This window comes from Colossoma macropomum, unplaced genomic scaffold (assembly GCF_904425465.1).
Source record: "Colossoma macropomum unplaced genomic scaffold, Colossoma_macropomum, whole genome shotgun sequence".
Taxonomy (NCBI): Eukaryota; Metazoa; Chordata; class Actinopteri; order Characiformes; family Serrasalmidae; genus Colossoma; species Colossoma macropomum.
This window is the reverse complement of record NW_023494793.1, coordinates 30,356,625-30,378,478: the sequence shown is the minus strand read 5'-3', so window position 1 is coordinate 30,378,478 and position 21,854 is coordinate 30,356,625. Positions and strand designations below refer to the sequence as shown.

The following is a 21,854-nucleotide window of genomic DNA, read 5'->3' as shown; positions in this document are numbered from 1 at the left end:
GACCTGCAATGAAAATATAAACATAATAAGTAGCTATGTTGAACATGCACAGTGCCAGACCAAAAACTGAGCTCGACTTAAATATTTAGGTAATTTGATTTTTGCAAATTATTATCACAACATTAATTGATTGGTTTGGTTAAATGTCTGTATGTTGTAATGAAGTTTTTACGCTTTACAGCAATAAATATGAAACGACTGCCAACAGCCCTCTAGCAGTACCACCATGGCCTACTAGGCATTTATCTGCTTAGAAACTACACATAACACAAATAATATCATCATAATAAGTAGTGTTTTTAAGTATACTAATGTGTCAACGACTTCCAAACCTTTGCTAATGACAGTTTGTTATTATTTGTAGTTATCATCCTGTACCTGGTTTGGCCAATCGATCCGATTAAATTAAATCAGGTGGTCATTGAACAAATCCACCAAGAAGTCAGGAATCAAACCTGTGTTATACAGCCATTATAATATATAGCGATTTTATATACTCTCCACAACCATCCACCACCTATGCATGTCTTCTGAGGTTTTACACGTAATGTTGATACTTACTGTATTTATGCTTATTTGTATTTAGTCTAATCTTACATAGTGTTTTCATTGGCAACAGCATGCTTACTGCCGAGATAAATCGTTTTAAACAATTAGCTTAGGTGCCTATAAGACTTCTGCACAGCGCTGTAATTGAGAGCTTAAGAGGGGTTAAAAGAGGTTAGCTGCTTCACATTTTTTAGGCTATAAGTATTCAAAGTATTTAGTGTGTTTACCCTTTACACTACCATGACTTGTTGCAAACTGGTGAAACTGTGAAAAACTTCCATAGAGCTAACATTTACCCTGCGTTGCATCAGAGCGAGATTATGGGTCCGATGAGCCTTTAGCACTAGTTTGATGCACAGATCGGGTGCATTCTGCCTGCATGTTAAGCACGAAACTGGCACTTGAGCCTAAATGTTTATGGGCACAATGCACTTGTCTTTCATGTGCATATGCATCAGAGGGAGGATTGTGCAAAATGAGGAAGGACTGCATAGAATATGGCCAGAGTTATTGGTATAAAGTGCAGAGATATTCTAAGTTTGAGGTACTAGCGGAAGCAGTTTTTGCATGGACTTTTCTCCACTTTATTAACCAGATGTAAATTTGCTCTGCTGTCTGAAAAATATGTTGAGAGACTTCCTTTAACAACAGCAGCAAAATTAGCAACTAGAAGGAGACACGAGCCTCCAATATGTGCTGGAAGTTTATTTACCAACAGAATAGTGTTAATATGGCACGCAGTCTGTGTTATTGTTCCACAAATACTTTTTTAATGCTAGTGCAGAGGAACACATATGACACATAAGACTGCCTACTAACTTTCTAAGTTAAGCTAATAAATAGCTCCAATATGTCTCAGACACTGAAATTGAATTTTCTTTTAGTCTCAACATTGTTGACATCTCCACTATTTCACTGCACCTCATGAGCAGAAAGTTAGTAGGCAGTCTTATGTGTCATATGTGTTCCTCTGCACAGCGTTAATAAGCCAGACACGTTCATGGGCATTGTTGGTGCATCTTGCGGAAACATCTAGTCACATTTTGCACTGCGCCTCTACTCACACATACATTTGGCCTAATATGTGCAAAAGTAAAATATGGGGCACCAGATTATAAGCTGGTTCTAATTCCAATGTTGGACTCATTAACATGCTAACATTTTCCCAGTTACTGGTCATAATAATAATAATATTTTGGCCACTGATGTACCATGCAACCCAAATAAAGCTCTTCTATTGTGGTAGCTATGATGTTAGACCTACTAAAGCAACTGCAAGTGTGCTGTTCTGAGAACTTTCATAAGTTCATAAGTTTAATATTGTTGCTGTAGGACAAAACCTCACATCTCCAAAATGGTAACTTTAAAGGAGAAGGAAAAAACTTTCTTAACCTGTAATAAAAGTTAATGTAACAAGTCAAGTTTTGGACCATTTCTATTGCTCAGTTCATCATGAAATTTTAACAAAAGGCAAAAGGACTTTTCAAATTATATGATATGAAAAATATGATTATTTTTGTACAACAGTGCTGATATAGTCGTGTATGTTATATGCTGTGTATGTTTTAAATGTAATATGAAGCACTTTGAGCTGCATTTCATGTATGAAAAGAGCTATAGAAAAAAAGCGTTTTATTATTTATTATTAATTACTTTTTATCCACAGCGCAGAGCAGAGGGTGAGGAGTGAAGAGCAGCTTTCTTAATGCCATTCCTCCTAGTCACATTCTTTCTCTCTTCCTGGTGCATTCTTTCTTGCTCACATCTCTCCTACAAAAGGTGAGTGTTCCAATCATTCTCTCTTCAGCTGCCTCCCCCCTCCCCCTTCCTCTCTCTCAACCCCGTCTCTCTGACGCTCCTTCAGCTACACAAACAAAGAACGTAAACCTTTCGGTAATTCCAAGATTACAGGACACACTCAGAGAGAAAGACAGGGTGTGTGTTTGTGTAATATTTAAACTGACTTTACGAGTCTTCTCTCCTCTTCTCATCTGACTGATCATGCCAGTCCTGGGAACAAAGCCTTTTTTAATGATTGATTTTAAATACAAACATACACACCAGTCTGTGGTCACTGTGCTACTACTTTAGGACTCAGTTATGGCTACTGTGTGTGTTATTATAATGTGATAGTCATGCTGAACTCTTTGGCAGGCATGGGAAAAAGCACTGTGAAACTATACTGGGTGCTGTGTCAAATTGTACTTGCTTAAAAGAGGAATTGTGGAGCCAAAAATATACTTGAGTGACGGTAAAAAAAGTACCCACAGGAAGGAAAAACTAAATAAGGGTTCGTCTAAATATCTCTATAGATAGACAACAATGAGATCAGACTGAAAGAGAAAGGAAACTTTGGCTGAAATCTCCTGCTGCTCAGATGTTCCTCCTGAACAAAACAGCCCAGTTATCTGATGTGTGGCTCCTCTTGAGTTTTAGTAAAGTCACACATTGCGCTCAGATTTGCCAAGATAACTCTCATCTTTATCTACACCTTAACTCTCATCTCTCCTTTAACTGCCCTGTGTCTCATTTCCCCTTTTTATCCAAAGCTATTTATCCTTAAAACATTTAGAAGAACCACCATTTAGTCTCCTGAGCCATCAAAAAGCAAGATTTCTGGGTATCTACATTTAAATACACTCAAGTATATAGAAGAAAAATATAAACATTAAAAAAAAAATGATGATAGTGATAGTGATGTGTCTTAAATGCATTTTTACTTTACTTTTTTGCTTACTTTAATTTATTTACATGTATTTGCTTCAACCCAATAGATGGAAATGCATGAAGCGATTAGCTGAACCCCTTAACATTCCGGGCTTATTACATACCATTATTTATTCATTAACTACAGGGACTTCAATACAAACTAATGGAGGTTTTCCTTAGGTTATAGAAGTGTGTAGTAAAACTTTGGGCCTGCTGGTGGGCCCATAACTTGGTAAGGGATTAAAGGGTTGCGATCAGTTCAAATAATTGTGATCGGTGATCATAACAATTGTGGCTAAAACACAATTAAAACAGTGTGTTAAACAGTGTGTTAAAACAGTGATAACACAAAAAGTCAGTTGATCATTTCTCTTTCCTCCCTCTTGCTCACACACACATGTGCGTTTTTAGGACAAGGCTGGGTGTTGCCTTTCAGACTGCCGTGTGTGAGTAGTGATCAGCATAAAGAAGCCTGCGGCGGTAACCATGACAACCAGGTGAGTACAGAGTCCAGTTACAGCCCTCTTCCGCTCTTCTTTCTTCTCTCTCTCTGGAATGCGTACGCTCAATGGGTGGAGTAATCTGTGGGAATGACCTAAACCATCCTAGCCACGGACTTGGAAAAACATCTGCAGTGTGGGACACCAAGGGCTCTGAGAGAGAGTGACTGATTACAGGCTCAGGGCAGGGAGAGAGCAGCTGAGTAAGTCCAGGGATAAAGAAAGTGGACCCCCATCCTTCCCCACACCAACACAGACATATGACATGAGGATGAATTACATTAAAATTTGATTAAAATGTAAAAATTTTAGGTCAGTTAATTTGAAAAAGAGGTTATCAATTAGTCAGCCATAGCATGACTCCTGTCTAGCAAATAAAGTGACAAGCCAAGTAGGTTATACCACAAATACAAATGCTAACATAGCACTAATATTGAAAACATTCTATTGTACTGTTGGGGCTCTGAGGTGAAGTGCCATTTTGATGGCCAAAAACCTGATTAGTGAGCTAGCTTATCTTAAGATATTGGCTGACTCTGGAAACCTAGCGCTTGCTAGGTTAGCTAGCGAGCTGGCTACCAGGATACTGTCTGAAATAGCACTTTTTGTGGCAACTTGTGGTTAAATATGTGTCCTTTCAGTATATCAATGGTACAGAAGTCAGTACAACACAATAAACAACAAAAAAATGAACCTGCACTGTGCATTTTGGAATGAGCTAGCCCAAAGTTAATGGGGCATAATCCGACTGGAGTGAGGGAAATAAAGCAGCTGAAGGTGTGTAGGGGTGCGACTGACTGGGGAAGAGGGCTACTGTTACAATATTAGAAAGATATTTGGAGAAGCACAGCAGAAAAGCAGTAAATCTCAAGTAGTCATGAGTAGGAAGTGAGTGAAACCAAGTAACACTTTACACTCTACTGCATTAGCTAGCTACACTGTAAAAAAGAAAACTGTTCAGAGAACTCAAAATTTCAAGGTAACATGCACTAAGATTTTGAGTTTTCTGAACAGCAGATTTTGTAGTCATGTTTACTAAGGTTAATTATTTAACTAACTTCTCATCTAACATAGGCTGCCAATAAAACAGCAACACTATGTAGGATTTGGGGATTTAGAGACCTCTCTGGTGGAAATGTGTAATTGCATGCATTTTGTATGTAGTACAGGTTGGTTGTGCTTCAGACACCCACAAGCAGATGAATCTGATATTTTGCGAGTGCATTGAAAGAGTATTCAGAGAGAGCTCAGTCAAAACCTGGTGAAGGACATGTCTTTTAAGGATGGTTCTTTCAGTTTTGACAAGAAATATTACATAGTGTTGCTTTAAAAGAGGAAACAGCCTAAATTACATTTACATCTTTTGGAAGCAACCATCATCCAATGACTAACAGTCTAACCATGTTACTGTGGTAACTAACGTAGAATTAGGAGTCTTATCCAAGGACTCCTGGTCCCAAGCAGAGAATCAAACCTCAGCCTGCTGGGGGAGGCCAGCAATGTTACCCACTGCACCGAACCAACTGTAAGCTAAAGACAAGACGAGGTATGTGTGACAATAAAAACATCGCCATTCTTGTCTTTTGTTTGCAGTTTGTATAGCACAGCAGTAACACCTCTGGTTTCCACCCTCCAAACTGGGGTTTGATTCCCTGCTCAGGAAAGCAAATGATGGTATATCAATAAGCATCCCTGAGCAAGACTCCTAATGCTACATTAGCTTACCTCTCTAACATTATTAGACTGGAAGCCATAATGAATAATAGTGTCTGCCATACATTGTAACATAGGCTGTTTTTTTTTGTTTTTTTTGCTAAAAGATTTTCATTTTTTCGAAAATCCAAAAATCTTAATGCATCATGTTACTCTAAAATGTTGTACCTGTCTCAACATTTTTTACAAAGTATATTCAGTTCAGTTCAAGCTGTTATGGAAGCCCAATTGTGCAACTCCATAGCTCATACAGCATCTACTGACCTTCAAACTTGAGTCTGTTAGCCATTGAAAAACTTATTTTATAAGATCATTGTGCCAATAAAAGCTGTTTTACTTGAAGGCTTTACTTGAAATAGAATGACTGTTACAGACAGTACAGTAATTTCCTGATTTGTCAGATGTAAATTCCTGACTTTATAAATAGACTTGAGAAAAGTAACTGTTAATAAGCAACATTAGTTTTACATTTTTCTCCCAAATTTGTGTTCTGCAAAGATTCAATTTACTGAAACAAAAATGTAGACCTCAGTAAGCTGAACTGTAAATGACCTGGTGTGATACCTATTTTTTCAACAGCGGGTTTTGGGAGAATCTAATCTGATCTGATTTCCTCTGTGACCTCCTGAATCACTGTTTGCCTGTTATGATTTTATTGTGTACACCTGTCATACTGGACACCTTCCAATTGCAGTCATTGCCCTGAAATGTAGAGTAACTGGTGACACACAAAATGAACTAGACTGATATAACTAATTAACCAAAACACCTGCTAACAAGAGTTCATGACGAGTAGTTGCCAATGGCCAAAAGTACAACTGGCCTGGCTAATGTAGGTCACTTCCTGTAATCACATCAGACCAATCAGCACTCAGTTCTTCCTCAGGCCTCTGCCCCTCCCTCTCACTCACTCTCTCTCTCTCTCTCTCTCTCTCTTTTTCTGTCTCTCTCCTTCTCTCTTTTGTGATATCAGCCCAGATGGAGACTGCAGGTGCAGAGCTGGTTTGGGAACATCAGCAATGTTTACTTTTATGTCAAGGATGGGTTGGGAAAAGGCCAGTGACAAGACACACATGCCTCTGAGGAGTTATGCAGTTTCACTTATGTACTGTTTTACATAGGCAGTTGTTTTGTACATTTCTGAACATGTTCTAGAAAAGAGACGTGCAGGTGAGCTTTGTGTTCCAGGGTTCAGACAAACACACCTGCACAACTCCATTTAAAACAGTGGAAACAAGAACTGGAACCTGATACAAAACCACACCAGAGCTTTATGTTTTATATATCGTTTTAAACTGCTCATACGCTCAGGGTACAAACACTGTCCCTTTCAGGGTACAAACGCTGTCACTGGGTGGTACCATCAAGGATAAGTCTTTGGTTTTTTTAGTTAGTAAACAGAGTTGTACTGTATTCAGTTGCACGTTAAGGACCATTGGTTCATATTCACACTAAGTTTGATAAAAGCATATTTATGCCATCTTTTGCATGAGTCTCATCATTTCTGCATTAAATATCAGGATAAACAATGATCAAGCATGGATGCAGTCCAAGTTAACGTTCATCACGATGACTGTAGAACAGCTCATAATGCAAGTGGCAGAACACAAAAGCAACCATGCAGGTGATGGTAAGCACTTTAATATTACACAGTAATTGTTTTTGCGATTGTCTTATTTTGTAGAATGGGGTTTACCCAGCGTGTGCACCTCTTTGTTTCCGTACTTAAAAGAAAAAGCAAATTTGTCATCACTACAACTTAAGAAATTCATTTTTCATTCTTCTTTTATCCTTATTCTTCTTCCCATGTTCTCAGAGTACTATAAATGGTGGATTTGGTTCAGCGATTCCACTACGCTAAAAATTACATTCATTTTTTCCATCTGAAAAGGCATGACTAGACTTTATGGGACTAAAATTAAACTGGACAGTACCCTTGTATCTGACAGGGTAAATTAACAAGCAAACCCCTGACTTCAAAAAAATCATCCAAAAAAGTATTACTAATAGCGTTCCCATTGTTAGGTAAAGGTTAAGGACATTTTTTACTTTAATATACATTCATGTAATGAGATTTTATTACAAGTAATTTCTATTTGTCTGTTCATCTTGAAACGTTCACACAATGTAAAGGGCAGCTGGCATTTTGGAAAAAGCTGCATATGACATCTACTATGTGAATAGTGTAGTTATACGTATAGAGTATGCAAACACTATTCAGCATTGTGGTTCAAATCATTTCTCAAAAAGCCGCCGTACAGACACACACACACATGCACTCTCACGCATTAACCACCAGAGATAACATGCCTCTACTGGGAGTAGACTGCACTGATTCAAGCACAACACAACTGTCTACTGTCTACATTCTCACAGATGAACACTAGATATGATTGTTCAGATAACATTAATGTAATTCTGACCTGTGGTTTGGCTCTTAGGCTGGTAAAAAGTTAACTTTAATATATTTAAATAATATGGTTAAATGAACACAGTGACATACATAAAATCACTTCTTATGAAACAGTTAAACAGCTTTTTACATATCATTTTCCCAGGACTTCTGCATAGTACTACATATTGCTGCTGTCATACAAATGTCGTTAAAGTTATATATAAATTAGTGATGCACTGATATAGGAACTGTGGGCTGATGCCAATATCTGATATTTTTCATGTATATTTCTACCAATACATTTACAAAATGTAGAAATTGGAACTATATCTACCTGGATTAGCATTACAGGGATATATAGCATCTATTTCTATAGGGTGACGAATAGCAAAATTAATAAAATGCAGACATTTTAGCAGAGTAGCCCAGCATCACCTAAACATTCTGCTCTTCCACAGTGCAATTAATATATCATAAAATATCAGTTTGAAATGTTGATCAAATCTAAATATTTGTCCAATGCTGATGTTTTCTTTTTGTAGTTATCTGCAGATACTGATGTGATTCTGATAGTGTGTCCCTAATGTATAGAAAGACTTCACACTGCAGCTCCAATTACTCCTCCTCTCCACACCCTTTAAACACAGACACACACACACACACATCAGTGACTCATTTGCCAGCTCACATAAGCAATTAGAGCTTCTTTTTATGGGGTTTATACTGATGCCTTTCAGTACCTTAAACAAACCTTAAACCAACTCAATCTAATTTAGCAGAAGACAAACAATGGTACTGGTTTGTTATATCATAGATATCTGACCAGTTCTAAATGGATTCCAGCTGTGCGACAGAGTGATTTTGAGCTTTAGAGTCTATGTCATGAATAGGTAAATGAGATTAGAGTGTACAGTAGTATACAGTTGGCTGAGGCTGCTGGTACTGTGTGAATGAACTGGGTGTGTCACTGATTGGATGATGGTGGCTTACAATCGCAGACCACCAAGAGGCAGCTGTTTATTTTCCTAAGCCGAGCATAAAGCATTACTCCACGTCATTATAGCAAATTACTGTAAAGCTGCTACTCTGGGGGATAGAGCTATTCTGTCTCTTTCTTTCTCTGTCTGGCCCAGTTTTGCTGTTTTTGTAGCGCCTTATCCTTAAGTCAGAGAGAGCGGAAAGGGGGGGGGTTGCAGGAAGGAGCAGGAAGAGGATCCGTTATTCACTATCACTCAAAGCAGGAAAAGTTACCCGTCCTGTGGGACACTCTGGGCTCTTTCAGTTTTCTTGTATTTTTAGCCCCCTGTGCATGTGTGTATGTGTGAAAGACAGTCAGAAACGGTGGTGTAACTAGGATCCTGTGGGCCTCAGTGCAAAAAGGAATGAATGCCCCCCCCCCCAAGAAAATCACCTTTATTAAAAAACAACATGTAATTCACTAAAACTACAAATGAAATGAGCAAACGCAAGTCTCTACACGACACAGACAAACCCAGAGAAGAGTGATCACTAAATGTGTACAACTGGAGTGTAAAAAGAGCTTGAGCTTGATACTTAATGCCACTTTTCTGTGACGTTTCCGTGTCATAGCAGTGCTTTGTACAATTTGCTACTATATCCAGTGTGTGGGTCTTGGCATTGGCAAATTATGCATTGGTAACAATAGCAGAGGCCCCCAAAACATGAGCCTGTATGAAAGTGTATACCCTGCATACTCAGAACCTACGCCACTTAAGTACATTATTCACTTATAGTAGCTACCCATAAGTCATGGGTGTACAATTGTGTAAGTAGCAAGACAAGGGCTCCAATAAAGATGTTAGGAGGCCCAATCACCATCTACCCCGCCCCCAACCACCACCACCACACACACTGCTGGTCGTTACAACACTGGTTAGAAACAGAAATGGAGGAGGGTGCTAATGACTGTATTAGAGAGAGAACGAGTAGGCAAGTACAGACAAGAATAACTCCAGCAGATTCACACACACACATAAACACCACCACACTTGGTGTGACACAAACACCCATCCAGTATGAATGTGTGATTCCTGAGAGACTGCATCAACCTTATCTTTTCACACTATGGGAAGAATTTAAAGCACCAGTCTTGGTGCCTAATCATTACGCAAATGCCAGTGATCTGTTTAGAGTACGGTATGCTTTCACAGCAAGAAATGCCTGTGATTTTTTTTTTAAATACTTCCTTTACAACCACAATTTTTTGCAATTCTTGTACAGTTATTCTACAGCAGGAAGTACATATGACACTTTTACAGTAACTCTCCACTTTTCTGTGAAAGAAAACCAATGGCAATGTACAGTACACCATTACTATAACCTAATCACTCAATTTCCTGACTGGATTACTTAAAGAAACCCTGTATCTGTCTGTGTGTAGAGGCAGGAGGAAAAGGGGAGAAGATCTGGCGACTTTGTAAAAGTGCTTAAATGTGTCCTCACTACCTCCACCATGATGTCATTCAACAACACACACTGATGAGACAATGTGCAGAAACAGAAACAGCTTTTCCTTTATTCATCCTCTGTCTAATTAGGCTCACAATCTAATGGACCAACAGTCAGAAGCAGACAGATATAAAAATGTATAATGTCCACCAAGCCAATGAATTTCGTGTCTAAAACTAAAAAGAATGACATACAAAATGATTGTATTTATACATTGTATTTACATGTAACAAGTATACTGCAGTACCAAAAAAGCAGATGTTGTTTCGAAAAAGAGAAAATTTATTTGAAAACTTTATATTAATAAGAACATTAAATGTTGTGGTGACTGGGCTGGTCGCCCCTGCTGATTTGGTCCATCCTGATGTCATCTGATCTTTGTTATTTTATTAGATACTGTTTAACTATAGCAGTGACAACCTCTTGGAGTAATGCCAGTTTATTTAACACCTTATATTATTTCAGATCTTATTTAATAGACTGATATTAGCAAACTTCATCTAATGGAACAGCATCTATGATGTCAGGAGGGCCAGCTTGGCCGGGGAGACTACCACAGTGACCACAATACAGTTAATTCCTTGTAAGGCCAGGGCCTGCTGACTGGCCCAAAGTTTTATTACACAGTTCTATAACCTTAGAATAGCTCCACCCGTTTGCACTGAAGTCCCTGTACTTACTGAGTAATAAGCCTTAGTATGTAATAAGCTTGTGATTTTGAGGGGGTTTAATGAATTCCAGTGAAATCTGTTCTGTCTAGATTAGTGCATGTCCATCTAGGCAGGTCTGTAAATGGGATAAAGAATGCAAAATAATCTCCAAGGCAGGTGCCACTTGGGCCAAAGTCTCTGAGTTGATCAACTGTGATCAACACAACTGTCTTTTTTTGCCCAAATTTGGCCCTAAAGATTTTTTTCCATTAAAAAAAAATGTGCATGCATTTTGTTATAACTAAGTGAACATAAGCTTTAACTGAATGGATTTATTACTTTCACTAATACACCATAGTTTTTGCTGTATGAACATCAACATACACATGAAAATCAAGTGATTTCCTAAGAGTGAACACAGTTTCCAATTTCCATCACTGATGTCCAGTGAGAGTAACAGTGTTCCAACCAATGTTCCAAACCTCTGTGACTGTAGCCTCTCACTCGTCATGGATTGTAGTTACACCGGCGGCTCTCAAGGGGAACAGTAGCTTTCCATTTGCTGTTGCTTTTGTTAGTTTGCTGTTGTTTTTCACACGTGTTCTGCAAGTACTGTCCAGTGTAGTGTGCCGAAGGAACTGAAGCCATTGCTTTAAAAGACATTTATATGTTCTACTTGAAAGAGAGGGCTAAAACTGTGGATTCTATCATTGCAACATACAGAGAGCAGCTGGGCCTGCACTACTACAAATAGTCAGAAGGGTCAAACTAGGAAAACGTAGCATTAATAAAAATACTAATTTATTGCATTAATTTGTTCTTAACATGATAACTTTGACTTTTAACTCTGCTGGGAGTAGACTGCACTGATTCAAACACTACTGTCTACTTTCTGTTCTCACAGATCAACACTAGATAGGTTTCAGATAATATGAACGTCATTCTGACCTGTAGGTTAGTCATATATTTGACTGATATGCATGAGAGTTATGGAGCCAGTAGTTAGAAGTTATGTGAGCTCTTTTGGCAGTAGATGTTTTTCTTGGTGACCGAGCAGTTAGTGGGAGAACTGGGCGTGCTGTTGCCGTAGGAGATGAAGTGGCTTCCAGCGTGTTCCTGGAAGGAAGTCAACACTGAGAGAACCTCACCGCTCACACACTCACACACATGCACAAATACATTCCAGGCCTTTCAGAGCTGAGAAATACCCGATTTCACCCTCAGGGCATGCCATGCCAAAGGCAAAGAAAGATACACTGCCACCATGACCAAACATGGGGCTTCTCTCTCTCTCTCTCTCTCTCTCTCTCTCTCTCTGAGAAACACACCCTCTCTTTCTCACCCTTGCCTTCTTCCTTTTTTATCTCAACTACCTCCCTTTCAATTATCTCTCTCTCTTGCTTTCTTTTTGACTCCCCCCTTTCTCCTGAGACTTTCACTCTACAACTCTCTTTCTTTCTCTTTCCCTTTCTCTCATCTTTCTCCATCCTGATTTCTTTCTCTCTCTTTCTTAACTAACTCTTTCTCTTAACTACTCTAAACTAGCTCTCTTTCTCAACCATCTCTCTTTTGCTTTCTCTCTCTCTACTATCTCTCTTGCTTTTTCTTTTTCTCTTGATTGTCCTTCTCTCTCTCTCTCTCTCTCTCTCTCTGATCTCTTTCTCTTGCATTCTCTCCTGCGCTCACTTTCCCTCTCTCTCTCGTTCTTGCACTTTCACTCTCTCCTCCTGCTGTCATTTTTCCTTCCTTCTCTTGCTATCTTTCTCTCTCATCTTAAATATCTCTCTCTTGCTTTCTTTTTCTCTTCCCCATCTTACTGTTTTTCTAACAATGTCTCTCTCACTTTTTTCTTTCTCTTTCATTTACTCTCTCTGTCACTTAACTACCCTTTTTTCTCTTTCTTGACTGTCTCTGTTTCTTGCTTCCTTTCTCTCCTTCTCTTACTTTCCTGCTCTCTCTTGCTGTCTCTGTTCATTTCTCTGGCACAAAAAGCAGGTAGAGGTGCAGCAATGATTAGACGCCTTTAACAGCTCTGTTTTCTAAAAGCTCAAACCAGCACTGGACATTTTTATTTCACTGGACACTGGCTGGCCTTTTAAGGCAATCTGTCTTCAGTATGCATCTCCCTATTAACTCATGCCTAAAAGGATCACAGTCTCCAAAACAGGTCTGACATCTACTTCCAGATCTTTAATAAAGAAAGGCAGAATGAGTCATGCTGACTCAAATGGATCTTTTTTGTTAGAACATGATTATGTCATTACAGGGTTTTCAACAACAACAGCACGCGCAAAGTGCTGCTGTCATAACATTCTTCACTGTGTTACATTACAGCAGTTTTAAACAAAATAATTAGAATGATTTTTTAAGTAAATATTTGGACTATTCCTATCAGTTGTTTACACTGTATGAAAATCATTACTTAAACATGAATTTTTGTTTTCAAACTCATGTTTTCGATTGTCTTATAAATAAGGCCCCTAGTGTTTTCAAATGGCATTAAATAAATAAATAAATAATAATAATAATAATATTGTAAAGGTTTTGTTATTCTTGTTTTTTGTTTATGAGAGTGATGAAAAGCTTTAGCACAGGCAACAAACTAACACAGGTTTCAGTGTCCATCCCACTTATAATTCTCTGACCAATCTATAATGACCTCTGTAGTCAGAGGTAGCACTAACAGTCACAGTTCGCCACTTTTTATGAAAACACTGGTGATACAGCACCTCTAGAGGGCAGCCGTGAGTAAGGTTTGTTTATTTGAGCTTGAGCTCTTTCTATTGTCAGTTGGGAAGTTTCAACAGCTAGGAAGCAAGACAGCTAACCAGCCAATTTAGTCACGTTGGTGTACTTACATAGCCACATACAATGAACAATAAAAGACCATTAAATTGCAATTATTTAAATGTTGATAATTCAGCTAATGATAAATTTCATGACCGTGACAGGCCTATTCACCCCTGTGAGTGTGTGTCATGGAGGGGTCCAGAGGGGACTGGTTGGAGACTCTGTGGCATTAAGGTCAGGTCACACACGCTATTTCCTTCCGCTCGCCGCAAGCAAACAAAAAAACATTCCCAGCATGCCACACAGGGAGGCAAAGGAGAGGAAACCATGCCTAACAGGAAACAGAAGAGAGCATGGAGTCAGCATGAGACCAACGGACATACACACTCTGACACACACACACACACACTCATGGCTCCATTAGAGCCCAAAAGTCCCAAGAGCCTCCAGGGCCTCTGAATGTCTCTACTGTGAGAAATGGCCTTTTACACCAGCACAGAGTCAGACAATAAAGAACAGTAATCTCTCTCTCTCTCTCTCTCTCTCTCTCTCTCTCTCTCTCTCTCTCTCTCCAGGGCAGGGTGGTAAAAGTAGGGCTTAAAGGGGCTACGAAGGCCTCTGGTGTGAGTGAGAAAACCCCAGTGAATAACGCTAATCCCAGAGCAGCATGCTAGCACTGCCAGTCCGCGCTAATAAAGGCCCATGTGTGATTATGTGTGAAAGAAAGAGGGAACGGCAGCAGCACATTGTGACTGGGGGCCTGAAGGCAAATCTCTCCATTCATATTGACAATAAACACACACAGAAAGCCAGTGAAACTGTGCCACTGCAATAGCCAGCCCTCACTCAGCTGTCAGCTGTGCGTGAGTGGGAGAGTAAATCAATTTCTCATCACTAGCCATCACACATACTCACGTTACCTCCGTTATTTGTGCAAAAGAGGCTTTTCCTGCATGTTCGCTTTCACACATCAACCACATGTCTCTCTCACCTCAGATATCTGTTTCTCTTCAGAGAAATGTAGCCTGAATGACTGGACACTTATTATACTGATATGTAAGGCTGTAACTAGTTGTGGGCGGTATGGCCTGAAATGTATATCACGGCATAACAAAAAATTCTGACAGTTTCAGTACACATTATATCATAATGTATTTATATGTATACCTTTTTAATTAAATGAATAATAAGGAGTTTAAGTATGTCGGGGTCTCATTCACGAGTGATGTGAGGCGGCAGCAGTAATGCGGTCGCTGTACCGAACTATAGTGGTGCAGAGCTGAGCCATAAGGCAGAGCTGTCTGTTTATCGGTCGGTCTACATCCCCTACCCTCACCTATGGTCAAGGCTATTGACTGAAAGAATGAGTTACAAGTGGCGGAAATGAGCTTTCTTCACAGGGTGGCGGGCTACACCCTACTTGACAGGGTGAGGAGCTCGGTCATCGTGGAGGAGCTCAAAGTAGAGCCGCTACTCCTCCACATTGAGAGGAGTCAGTTGAGGTGGTTCGGACATCTGATTAGGATGTCTCCCTTTGGAGGTTTACCAGGCACAGCTGACTGGGAAAAGACCCTGAGGTTGTCCAAGGACCCGCTGGAGGGATTATGTCTCCAAGTTGGCCTGAGAGCGGATGAATGAGCTGGAAGAAGCTGCGAAGGATAGGGTTGTCTGGGCTTCTCTGCTTTCCCTATTGCAACTGCGACTCTAGCTGGATCGAGCAGTTTAAGATGATGATGATGATGACAGTAAAAACAGAACTGAGCAATATATAGATACACCTTTACAACTGTATGCATAAGTTTGGATGCCCCTGGTCAGTTTATGTGTTTTGTTGAAAATAAGTTAACACATCTTCTAGAAGAAACACAATTAAATGTGGTATTTTTGTGCAAATTTTAGTGCACAGTTTCTATTTATTTGTTGAGTTTATCATATAAGAAAGACATTAAACATAAAATACAAATATGTTTGGTAAAAAACGGTATAGATAAAAAAGTTCAACTGGTATACTGGATTAAGTTGTATATCATCCACTATTAGCTATCAGCTATATCAGTAATCAAGTAATCTACCCATTATTTTGACAATTTATTGAGACTTTGAGCCCATTAAAAGTGGACATATCTGAACAACAAAAAGTTATGCATAGCCCTTTCAAGATTCTAAAATTACCGAAAACAAACCGGGAAGCTTTTTAAAAAGACTTCATTAAATAAATAGCAAAATCACACACATAAATGAGTGTGTCCATCAGGATTCTTACTGTAGCAAAATTTAAAATATGCAATATTATCATCACCATGCTGATTCATTAAGACGGTAAATTATAACGGTAAATCTAAAAGTAGATAACTTTTTTTAATCAAGTAATTGAGTTTAATTAAGTAATCAAGTCCTACTGATGTAAATTCTTTCATAAATAATGATTGCTCTCTAAACAAACTTTCAGAAATGGAGCGTGCATCACTCTCCTGCATTGCCAATCAATATTAATACACTAGTAATACAAGAACCAAAACTGGATGCTAACCTCAGATTCAGGACAAACACTGTAGAAAGAGGGTTTAATCCCAGCTGGCAGACCAGTCCACAGTCCCAGCCTTAGTGTGTGATGTAAGATTCCAGCCCTAACACTGTTACATAAAAGTCAGGTAGAATTCTCTGTATCACGGCTGTATGATATGGACGAAATACCATATTGCTACATATTTTAACTCTGATATACACTGCGATATACTGTATGCAACACATGCAATATGGGAAACCCTTAAATGGTCAGGGTTCGCCAGCAGGCCCAGAGTTTTATTACACACTTCTATAACCTAAGAATAGCTCAAATAGTTTCCATTGGAGTCCCCGTAGTTACTAAATTATGAGCCTTAGTATATAATAAGCCTGGGACTTTAAGGGGTTAAACACTGGCCGTTTTGGGGGGGGGCATGATACATTAGTGGCTGATATATTATTGACTGATAAATACAACTACTAATTAAGCATCCTAACCTAGTTTTTAGCTCACACCAGCACTGATGCACACTAGTCACTGTTGTCTGTTGCTATTCTTCTCAATTCACTTAAACAGTAAAGCCTGACAAATATTAACACTTTGCTGTCAATACTGATTGCAAGGGGCTAAAGTTTGAACACCCCTGGTCAAATGACAGGTTTTGTTGATTTTCTATGTGAAAATAAGTACACATCCTCTACAGAGAACACACTTCTGCACATTTTAATGCACAATTGCACACATTTAAAAGTTATGGCACATTTTATACTTTTTCTAACTAAGCAAATAAAAAGAAATTGTACAAAAAATGTGCAAAGAAATACCATATTTAAGTTTGTTCTCTGTAGAGGATTAAACTTCACTTTCACTTAGAAAAACAAAAGAGCATGCAATATGACCAGAGGTGTTTGAATATTTGCATATGAAAGTATATTTATTATTTACATTTTAATGTTCTACCCCAATTGTTTTAGTTAAACAGCGCTTTACTGACAGATGTTTCTCAATTGTCACATTTCTTAAACTCAGAAATTCAGTCATTTTGTAGCACTGGGGGGGCGGAGCCAGGCAGTATTGTTTGAAGTTTTGATTTCTGTTCTATTTCCTCTTATTTTTCTAATTTTTCATTAATTCTCTTCTTAGGAAAAACATTATTCTCATGCTAAAGGCTAGTCTGGATACATTTTACATGTTTTATTTTTATCATATGTTTGTTTTTGTGTTAAGATTCAGCAGTTCAGTCTGTATTGCTGTGGTATCTTAAAAGTGGTGATGCACATTTTACTCCCCAGTGGCTCAAACAGCTCATGTTCAAACTTATCATTGGGGGACTGCAAGTATGAATCCCAGTAAAAGAAAAAAAAAAAAGAAAATAATAATAATAATAATAATAATAAAAATTGTAATTTGCTAAGGAGCTCATTTGCATATTAATATTGTGATAATGATTAACATTAACATATTGCATAGCCATAGTTTAGACCAATCTACAGCGCGTTGTTTAGAGCTACATGACTGGAGTCTTTTTTTGCTGAGCATGCAAAGCCACAATCCCAGCATGCCCTATGCTGTGATAAGGGAGGGTGGGGGCGGGGTGTCTGTGGGGCGGGCTGTTACTCAGAGAGGGGTTAAAACCCTAATGAACTCTGCTCTGATCTCTGAGTCTCCTGCCCTGTCATTATCACTGCCTTAACCCTCCCTCTGCATCACTTACAAGTAATCCTACACACACACACACAGACACACACACACACGCACCCCAACGGTGAGCAGCAGTCCCTTGGGGGCTTAATTTGTGTGAATGTGCACCATAACACTGAGTTCTACACTGTGTAGAGCCATTTAAGCAGCGGTGATTTCATTTGTGTATAAGATAAAGCATCAAATGAAGCGGAAACAACAAGAATAAGTCAAATGCAAAAAACCCTCAGGCTAGATAATTCATTCAGTTGCTGTTGTAACAAAACTGTAATAATCTCCAAGCTAGTAACTTTACAGAGGAAGCAAAAACATGTGCTTAACATTTTAAAGGGCCCGTTTAAATGAAAACAGAATGTTCCTTGTTTTCTGTGACATACAGAAGCCTGTTTAAGTGATAAAGTGAGGAAAATGCACATGTAAAAATGAATAATGAATGACTGTTTTTTATTCATGAACCCATAAAAACATCATAAGTGGACTATAAAGACAAAATTACATGATATATAAATGTAGCAAACATTGAATATTGATATAAAGAGAATTTATTAGACATCATTTTGGACCATTTCTATTGGTTGTTTTAATCATGGAATGTTCTATGTAAAGGACAGCTGGTGCTTTCAAATGGTGTAAAAAAAAACAGAAAAAAAGTTGTGATGGCAAATTATTCTCATGCAAAATGTTTTACTGTAATAAGAATAAACATTTTGACCACTTTCAGCATTATTTGCGAAAATATGAGGATTTGTTTTTTTTCTTTTTGTGAAAATATTTGATGCAATTCTGATGTAAAACACTTGATACATGCTCCAGCTTTAATAAACAAGGCTCTGTGTTTTGCTAGTGAGTGTAAGTCTATGTGTTTGTTTGTGTAAATCAGGCTCTGGGGTTTTAGCACGTGTCTCTACAGTAATGAGAGCCAAGCGCTAATGCAGTCATGGCTGTAAAGGTCTGGCTGTCCTGCCAGAGCTCCTCGGCTTTCTCTGATCTGCTTACAGCAGCTTCCTGCCTCGGCGCTGTTAGAACAGCCTGATGACGGAACAAAGTTGAAGCTGTTTTGCTATGTCGAGTGAGTGAGCGTGTGTGAGTGTTTTACAGGAATAACACTATTAGCAGAGCATTGTTCTCCGCACTGCTGATTTCCTGAGTCACATACGCGCACACTAGGCCTGCCACCTCAACCCTCTAAAATTCCTGGATGCTTGATCACTGGCTTTATTTGTTTAAACTAAATTCAGCGAAGAGGTAGCCATGCTCACGATGTGAAAATCACTGCTCTGCTGTGTAAAGTATTTAAAATGTTGCAACCTACACATCAACATGCCATTCTAGCTGCATTCTTTACATTCTGGTGCATTTACTGGTTGTGACTGGTTATGAAGTGCTTGGTGATGTTATCTTCATCTTCATTCATGTGGTAACTTAGATTAGCTAACCAAACAGGTGTTATCTTTAGGAATATGGAATTTGTGTTTGGTCTCCTATTTGCTGGTGATCTGGACTGGACTGGACCCTTCCTACAGTCAGGTTCACATTGAAAACTTGCTGTGCTGTGGGTCAGGTCAGGTTGGACTTGGGTGGGATACTTTTGGGACTATTTTTGGGTTTGGGTCAAAATTTCAGACACGTTTAAAGCTCTAGCGGGAATGAATGTTTACAATATAGCAAGATTTAAGTTCAACAGCACCACTCCAGTGTGTAAGTCTGCATGCATGAGTGTGTGCAGTTCTTACCCTGAGTGTGTGTATGACGAGGTCCTGAGCCTCCAGCTCTCCCTCCAGGATGCTAAGTAGCATCAGCAGCTCCGTCTTACTCAGAGTCTCCACATTCATCCTGCCTGCCTAAAACACACACACACCGAATGATTAATGCTGAGTCTCCTGATTGAGTCTCCACGAGTTGATTCAAGTTCCTAATACATCACTTTAAAATGTCTAGAAATCTTCTCAATCAAAAAGACATCAAAATCCTCCATAACAATGCACAGACAAATAACTTCACATTCCTCTAAACAACAGAGTATTCCAGCAAACAACACGCAGTCTGGATTCAACAAACAGAGCATTAGAACATCAGAATATCTGCAAATCTCCTGTACACACTGCACTGCTGTGATGCCTTTAGCTGTGATTTTTGGTGTATAAACTCCATACTGTTATATAATACATGCACTACAGTTCAACAATGTTTTCAATGATATAAAAACAGTTTAAAATTATTCTAATGCACTAATCCTGTGCAACTTCAAAAGGTAATTACAAATCATTAGTAGAAAAATAAACAATTTTTTCCATCTTTGTGAGACATTTTCCATCCAGATTGATAGACAGAGCTGTAAAATTAACTGTTGATTCTAAAATACAATAAAATCAATATTTACAATGTGTTGAATTTCAAAAGTGACAATGCCATCTTAAGGCAGATAACTTGATGATTACAGTACATTCTTCATTCTTAAATAACTTTTTGCTGTTGCCAAAATACTTGAAACCTTAAATACGACAACTTAGAGTACCCTCTGTTGTCTTGTTTAGAGCATGTAAACATTGCATAAGTTGTTATTGTATATAAAATAACAAAATTGATTAATATAAAAAGTGATTCCAAATTTACTAGCGAGCTGTAGTGCTTCTCATAAGAGGAGGCCTAATGTAAAATAAAAACCACGTTCCTAATTCAATACTTAATTTCTATTTAATAGAATCATCATCATACAGATTATATTAATCCTTTTATTTTAGTATGTTTTTGTAGGTAAAATTACGAAATGCCTAATGGAAAATTGTGATTTTAGGCCTTCTGGAGGTCCTAGGTACACCACTGACTGGGAGTATGAGTGGTAACCTGACCAGGTTTCAGTTAGTTGTTAGGAATGGGAAACAGTGGTGGCAGCTCCATGCCAGGGCTCTTTACTGAGACTCACTGTTAAACTGCAACATATAAGGGAAAAGATACATTATTGTCTGTTACAAGCACCAAATAAAACACAGAATGCCTTTTGGAAGTTTTAACAGTAAAAATGTTCATGTGAACGGATGTTAGCCACAGTTCGCCAGTGGTATACTGAGTGTGTTGACGTCAGTCAAATCACATTAAGCCTAGCCTCTAAAAGCATCCTGACTGCCACAATATTGTTGTTGTAACATAACCTATTATAGTATCATATTGCTTCAGGGTTATGGAGCAGAGTTAGCCTGTGCACATACTTACACAAACAGATCAATTTCTCTGGTCTCACAAACAGTGACATTATTGGAACATAACAGTGGCTCATAATGTGACCTCATTCAGCTTCAGCATTGCTGGCCATGAGTTACCTCTGACTCTCAATGAGGGCTGACGTTTCCATGTCAAACGTTGAGCATGAATGAATGAACACTCGGAGATACACGATTACAGCACTATACGCATATGCAGGAACACAGACACACACTCACACAGAGTGGTATTCACTGTCTCTGCTCTGTGGCTTGGCTAGTTTTCAGACCGCAGAAATACAGGAAGCTATTAGCATATCAAAATGGTGGGAGTCTACTCCCACCTAGCCACACGAATACCCACAGTAATTAACTGCTGTGTGTAATGTAACGGATTCTATGCGTCCAACAGTGTGTGTACACAAAGTGTACTGGCACTGCTATTAAACACCTCTTTGTTTGCCACTGACGGGACGTGTTGTGGTGAGAATCCAGCGACCACGACCATCCTCCATCCGGCAGAGGGGAAGTGCTGGACTCTGTTCAATGTTCTGTGGTTTCCAGCTTCATGCTGAGCCTGACGGTTTGGCTAGTTTTTGTTTGTTTGTTTGTCTTATGGAGTGGAGCACATGACTGTAGAGGAAAGAACAGATTTGGCTGTAACAGCAGGGGGCA

General features: G+C 38.8%; 1 protein-coding gene across 1 annotated transcript in view; it reads right to left on the bottom strand.

Annotated features, from left to right (window-relative positions):
• cttnbp2nlb (CTTNBP2 N-terminal like b) overlaps nucleotides 1–21,854 on the bottom strand; it is a 50,510-nt gene that overhangs the window by 17,060 nt on the left and 11,596 nt on the right. The window contains exon 2 of the mRNA XM_036579143.1: nucleotides 19,716–19,823. Coding sequence (XP_036435036.1) covers nucleotides 19,716–19,823 — 108 coding nt within the window. The remainder of the gene's footprint in view (nucleotides 1–19,715; nucleotides 19,824–21,854) is intronic.